General features: G+C 43.9%; 1 protein-coding gene and 1 pseudogene across 1 annotated transcript; both read left to right on the top strand.

Annotated features, from left to right (window-relative positions):
• The first annotated feature begins 357 nt into the window (after positions 1-357).
• On the top strand, positions 358-1,087 carry LOC139414363 (thiol S-methyltransferase TMT1A pseudogene; annotated as a pseudogene).
• A 2,329-nt stretch (positions 1,088-3,416) lies between these two features.
• Positions 3,417-5,737, top strand: LOC139414362 (thiol S-methyltransferase TMT1A-like). Its single transcript, XM_071162282.1, has 2 exons — positions 3,417-3,922; positions 4,497-5,737. The coding sequence occupies exons 1-2, from the start codon at positions 3,425-3,427 to the stop codon at positions 4,731-4,733; spliced, it is 735 nt and encodes a 244-aa protein (XP_071018383.1). The 5' UTR covers positions 3,417-3,424; the 3' UTR covers positions 4,734-5,737.
• The last annotated feature ends 1,196 nt before the right edge of the window (positions 5,738-6,933 follow it).

Here is a 6,933-nt window from a genome sequence, read left to right as displayed (position 1 = left end):
TAATAACTAAATGTTATGCCTTTAATACCGAAATAAAAACAGACGTATCGTCTGCTCATGCAGTCCTCCGCCATGGAGCCAGACAGGTCCAATGGCGAAATCAACAGCACAACTGAGCCCAAACTAATGCTGTCATACTGTCACCAGTTCTTGATTGGTGGCTCCTGAAACACACCCATTCTCTTTAGACTATAACCTCTGCACCTGACCACAACTGCACAAACGAGGTGGTGGCAGTACACCTTTTTGGATCTAGTCCACCAATAAAATCTTAAAGGATAGCACAAATGCAAAATGACTATTTTTATGAATTTCTTTAGGCTTATTTTCAAGGTAGTAACCTTGCATATCCAATTAATGGAGACGGTTGGCATATATGGCATCTACAAGTGTTTCTTTCCATTTCTTGTTTACAAGATATCTTTCACCTACAACAAAAAATGCACGACAAAAATAAGGACCTTTTCAGCAATCTCTCAGAGTTCACCTTAGGCAATGGCCCACTTCGCATTTTGGAGATTGGCTGCGGAAGCGGGGCTAACTTTGAGTTCTACCTGTCTGGTTGCAAGGTGGTTTGCACCGACCCCAGTCCTTACTTCGAGAAGTATCTGTAAAAGAGCCTTGCTGTCAATGATCACCTAATGTTCGAAAGCTTTGTGGTTGCTTCGGGAGAGGACATAGGGGCAGTGAAAAACAAATCAGTGGACGTTGTCGTCTGTTCTGTCAACGACATACCACGAACATTGCAGGAGGCGCATCGCATATTGAGGCCTGTAAATTGGTTATCTTATTTAAAAAAATTGTAGACCTCCACAAGTCTGGTTCATCCTTGGGAGCAATTTCCAAATGCTTGAAGGTACCACGTTCATCTGTACAAACAATAGTACGCAAGTATAAACACCATGGGACCACGCAGTCATCATACCGCTAAGGCGTTCTGTCTCCTAGAGATGGACTTTCGGGATGGATGTGAGGTAGTCAGAGCGACATGGAAAGATCTGGAGGCTACTGGGTTCTCTGAGCTACAACTGAGGCACCACTCAACTTCATGATCAAACCACATATTATGGGCCATGCTGTCAAGTAATGGCCTGTCCCAGCAATTGTTTGAACATTTTTGTCAACGCCTATGTATTCAGTGTGAATTTCTTGGGCATTGCTTTAGTTACTTACTTGTGCATAAAATGTAATTAAACTGGCTTAGAAAATAGCAATGACATACATATACTGAACAAAAATATAAACGCAACATGTAAAGTGTTGGTTCCTGTTACGCTCATCGTTTGAATGAGGAGACCAAGGTGCAGCGTGGTAGGCGGACATCTTACTTTTATTTAAAATGAACACCGAAAAACAACCAAATGCAAACGTAAAGTTCTGCAGGCTACACAGCAACTATACAAAATCAAGATCCCACAAACTAAGGTGGGAAAAAGCTGCCTAAGTATGATCCCCAATCAGAGACAACGATAGACAGCTGCCTCTGATTGGGAACCATACCAGGCTAACATAGAAAATACAACATAGATTGCCCACCCTAGTCACACCCTGATCTAACCAAATAGAGAATAAAAAGGTTCTCTAAGGTCAGGGTGTGACAGTTCCATGTTTCATGAGCTGGAATTATGTGAGCATTCCTCATTTGCCGAGATAATCCATCCACCTGACAGGTGTGGCATGTCAAGAATTGGATTAAGCAGCATGATCATTACACAGGTGCACCTTGTGCTGGGGACAATATAAAAGGCCAATCTAAAATGTGCAGTTTTGTGTCACAACACAATGTCACAGATGTCTCAAGTTTTGAGGGAGTGTGCAATATGCATGCTGACTGAAGGAATGTCCACCAGGGCTGTTACCAGATAATTTGTTAATTTCTCTAACATAAGCCACCTCCAACATTGTTTTAGAGAATTTGGCAGTATGGCCAACTGGCCTCAAACCCGCAGACCGTGTGTAACCACACCAGTCCAGGACCTCCACATCTGGCTTTTTCACCTGCAGGATCATCTGAGACCAGCCACCCGGACAGCTGATGAAACTGTTGATTTACACAACCGACATTTTTCTGCGAAAACTGTCAGAAAGCATCTCGGGGAAGCTCGTCATCCTCACCGGGGGTCTTGACCTGACTGCAGTTTGGTAACGTAACTGACTGCAGTGGGTAAAAGCTCCCCTTCGATGGTCACTGGCACGCTGGAGAAGTGTGCTCTTCACGGATGAATCCTTGTTTCAGCTACCAGGCAGACTGTGTGTGGCATCGTGTGGGCGAGCGGTTTGCCGATGTCAATGTGACCCATGGTGGAATTTTGGTTATGGTATTGGCTGGCATAAGCTATGGACAGCGAACACAACTGCATTTTATATTTTTGTTAAGTGTATTTTAATTTCCTTATGAACTGTAACTCAGTCAAATCTTTGAAACTGTTGCATGTTGCGTCTGTTGATGATTAACTTACAGGAGAGTGAGACCAAATCATGGACGCTGGACAGAGTGGATTTCAGTTGTAACAAAAAGGCAGTTTATTGAGTCAAAAGATATCTTGTCCTGCAGTTTTAACGTGCACGGACCTATTCGCATAACTCAGTAGGGAGTTAGGTGAAAAAGGGACCTATACAGAGGTTACAGTAGTTTTTATACATTGAATAATGTAGGTAGAGTCTTGTCGTGTCGCCTTCTGAATGGTCCCGAAGGGTTGGAGGCAGACCTGCTCTAGCCAGAGCAGGAGCCCCATTGGTGCACAGCAGAGCCTTCTGCTCTGGGCACCCGACCAGTAGAGGGGGGATGAAGTGTGTGTGTTTATGCAATGGAATGTCTGTGTGTCCTGGGGTCGTGAGATAAGAGGAACTGAGAGGGGCAGTTTAAGGTTGGGGGTAGGGTGCTTCCTGTTTGGACAGGGGTGCGTGCAATGACTTGAGTCAAGCGGATAAGTTTGGCGCTGTATAATATATGAGCTATGTGTATGAATATATGTATATATGACACGTATTTTTCTCAGTGCATATGAAATGTACTTAGCAACATTTTTTCACATCTTTGCATCTATTTTCAATATTTTTCACCTAATAAAAGTTGTTTGGCTTATGGTTCATTGACATAACCTGTAAAACAACACCCTGTGAAACATGTTCATAATATTTGCATTATACACCCACACCTACACTGATTGCTATAGAATGAGTGTCTAAATAAAAGCAGTTTTCAAACCTCTACAAAGCTATGATAAAACCAAAGTGCAAGAGGTTGTGATGCAATAACTCCATCATGAGGCAAGATGAAAAGCTACCAGATTAGCACCTTCCTCCTGACCCTCCCTGATCCCTGTATCACCTTGCTATGGGCTAAATCCTACCTCACCTAGCCTGCCTGCAGTGTGCTGCTTAAATTCACATGGGAGGTTTCACCGGGAAAATGACATATCTTATGAGGAACTTCTTGATGAACTTCTGCAAGCTAATTTGTTTGGCGATAACCTTACCTCTCCAATTAATGGAGTTTTTGGGCTTATATGGCATGTACAAGCGTTTGTTTCCGCTTCTTGCTTACAATATCACTTTTTCATACAACGACAAAATGCACGAAAACAAGAGGAACCTTTTCCGAGACTTGTGTAAATTCTGCAACACGGACGGTACACTTCGACTTCTGGAGATTGGCTGCGGTAGTGGGGCCAACTTCAAATACTACCCATACGGTTGCACGGTCATTTGCACAGACCCCAACCCTCACTTTGAGAAGTACCTGCAGATGAGTATGACAGCAAGCAACCACCTGACCTATGAAAGCTTTGTGGTTGCCTCAGGAGAGGACCTGATGGCAGTGCAAGATGAGTCAGTGGATGTTGTTGTCTGCACACTTGTGCTGTGTTCTGTCAACAACGTGCCACAGGTACTGGAAGAGGCAAGACGGATACTCCGAAAAGTGAGTTTATTATTTCAGCTAGTAGGTTATGTGTGTCAAGCTAGGGAGACGTAGCCTGCCCTATAGGCCTAATAAGAGTTAATGTTTAGCAAAAGGATAACTGAGATCTACTGTACATTCCAGACTCCATTAGTGAATTGAGAGAGTTCTCTAACTTGCCCCGTGTTGTCCTCGTGTTAAAAGTTAAGCCTATAGCGATGTTAAGTCTTAGGTATTTTTAGACACATAAAGCTTGTGACAAATCCCTTGTCTCTAAACAAGAGGTGTGTGAAACCCCCCAACACAGTATAAACACCTTGCCTAACCAAGCAATGTAATTATGTCGATGTAATTTACATTTTTACACATGTAGCCTTTCCACTATGTCTTACATTTGGGTTAAGCCAAGCACATTTGACCAAACATTATATTTGATATCTGGTGTTTGGGTGGGACTGGGATAGATAGTGATATGTAAATTTTTGTCAAGTTTCCCATGGCCTTTTCAGTCACTAGATCAGACACCCAGCTACTTTTGATTGATTTGACGGTTTTGGGGAATGAGAATATAATCGACACATTTGTTGTCCAACAGGGTGGTGCTCTGTACTTTCTGGAGCATGTAGAGTCAGACCCCTCCTCTTGGATATACTTCTTCCAGCACATGCTCCAGCCGATGTGGTACTACCTGGGGGACGGCTGCATGGTTACCAGGGCAACGTGGAGAGATCTGGAGGCTGCTGGGTTCTCAGAGATCCAGCTCCGACACATTGCGGCTCCGCGGGTCACTTTCATGATCAAACCACACATTATTGGATATGCCATCAAGTGAACGTTTCATTCAACTGTTAAAGTCAAACTGTATTTTTTTTAATCTACATATTTTATACTTTGACTAACTTTTTTAAAAAGATTTGGGCAATATTAAGCAACTGTGAATTAAAGTCACTTCCTGCTATTCACACCTTATTTGCCATTCAGTTTAGGAATGAATGAAATTGACTATGTTGCAGTAACAACAGAGTAGCTATAACTGTATACTACTACTCTCCACTCAGCCCACTTCGACCTTGGTGGCTTGAGGTCCCCAGTGGAGATTAGCTGTTGATTGTGGGTTTTATATAGTGTTTTTAGCAGTCTCCTCTGTTGGAAGGTCTTGTCTTCTATAGCCAGTAGAAGATAGTGCTCCATTCTACTCTTTGTTTATGTACAGCTCTTCACTCCAATGTGAGGCCTCTGTCGATAATAGCATTTCCACCAATACAGCCATTCACTTCGCAGGTTTCCATTTGCCCAAGTTTATTCGACAAAATCAATGTCGCAAAAAAAAAAAATTGCGAAATGTGTCATGGAAACAGCAGATAGACAACATGTTTTATCTGTTCACCCGGGGTGGCTTTTTCTTTTGTCTAACTTTATTGCAACAAATGATGATGGAAACTCTATTTTTCTAATAAATTATGATTGCTGATTAATTTTGAAGGTACGGGGGCACATGATGTCATCGCGTAACTATAGAGCTCCACTCCACATTTGATTCTAAAAGTATACTGCTTTCACAATAAAACAATTCTACTTTAAAAATAAGATTTCTTTGCAGGACAAGGATTGTCTTGACCTTCAAGAATGCCTGAATTGCTTCGCCTTCCTTTTCTGGTTGGTTGGTAAGTTTCACCATCCAATTATTTCAGATCTACAGGGGTGTAAGTTACGATGGTGCGGACCGTGGTGATATGTTGAATATGAAAAATGTGTCAATTATTGCATTCTATCCATGCTGTCTTTCGCGGGCTAACTAAGACATTAAACTTTGCCTTCAGAAAGTATTCACACCCCTTGACTTTTCCACATTGTGTTGCATTACAGAATTAATTTAATTAATCTCTTTTTCAAAATCTTAGCTAGACAAATCAAATCAAATCAAATCAAATGTATTTATATAGCCCTTCGTACATCAGCTGATATCTCAAAGTGCTGTACAGAAACCCAGCCTAAAACCCCAAACAGCAAGCAATGCAGGTGTAGAAGCACGGTGGCTAGGAAAAACTCCCTAGAAAGGCCAAAACCTAGGAAGAAACCTAGAGAGGAACCAGGCTATGTGGGGTGGCCAGTCCTCTTCTGGCTGTGCCGGGTGGAGATTATAACAGAACATGGTCAAGATGTTCAAATGTTCATAAATGACCAGCATGGTCGAATAATAATAAGGCAGAACAGTTGAAACTGGAGCAGCAGCACAGTCAGGTGGACTGGGGACAGCAAGGAGTCATCATGTCAGGTATTCCTGGGGCATGGTCCTAGGGCTCAGGTCAGTTGAAAGAAACTGGAGCAGCAGCACGGCCAGGTGGACTGGTGACAGCAAGGAGTCATCATGTCAGGTAGTCCTGGGGCATGGTCCTAGGGCTCAGGTCCTCCGAGAGAGAGAAAGAGAGAATTAGAGAACGCACACTTAGATTCACACAGGACACCGAATAGGACAGGAGAAGTACTCCAGATATAACAAACTGACAGTAGCCCCCCGACACATAAACTACTGCAGCATAAATACTGGAGGCTGAGACAGGAGGGGTCAGGAGACACTGTGGCCCCATCCGAGGACACCCCCGGACAGGGCCAAACAGGAAGGATATAACCCCACCCACTTTGCCAAAGCACAGCCCCCACACCACTAGAGGGATATCTTCAACCACCAACTTACCATCCTGAGACAAGGCTGAGTATAGCCCACAAAGACCTCCGCCACGGCACAACCCAAGGGGGGGGGGGGGCAACCCAGACAGGATGACCACATCAGTGACTCAACCCACTCAGGTGACGCACCCCCTCCAGGGACGGCATGAGAGAGCCCCAGTAAGCCAGTGACTCAGCCCCTGTAATAGGGTTAGAGGCAGAGAATCCCAGTGGAAAGAGGGGAACCGGCCAGGCAGAGACAGCAAGGGCGGTTCGTTGCTCCAGAGCCTTTCCGTTCACCCTCCCACTCCTGGGCCAGACTACACTCAATCATATGACCCACTGAAGAGATGAGTCTTCAGTAG

Source organism: Oncorhynchus clarkii, chromosome 7 (genome assembly GCF_045791955.1).
Source record: "Oncorhynchus clarkii lewisi isolate Uvic-CL-2024 chromosome 7, UVic_Ocla_1.0, whole genome shotgun sequence".
NCBI classification, from domain to species: Eukaryota; Metazoa; Chordata; class Actinopteri; order Salmoniformes; family Salmonidae; genus Oncorhynchus; species Oncorhynchus clarkii.
The sequence above is the reverse complement of the archived record's forward strand: the minus strand, read 5'-3'. Positions and strand labels throughout refer to the sequence as shown.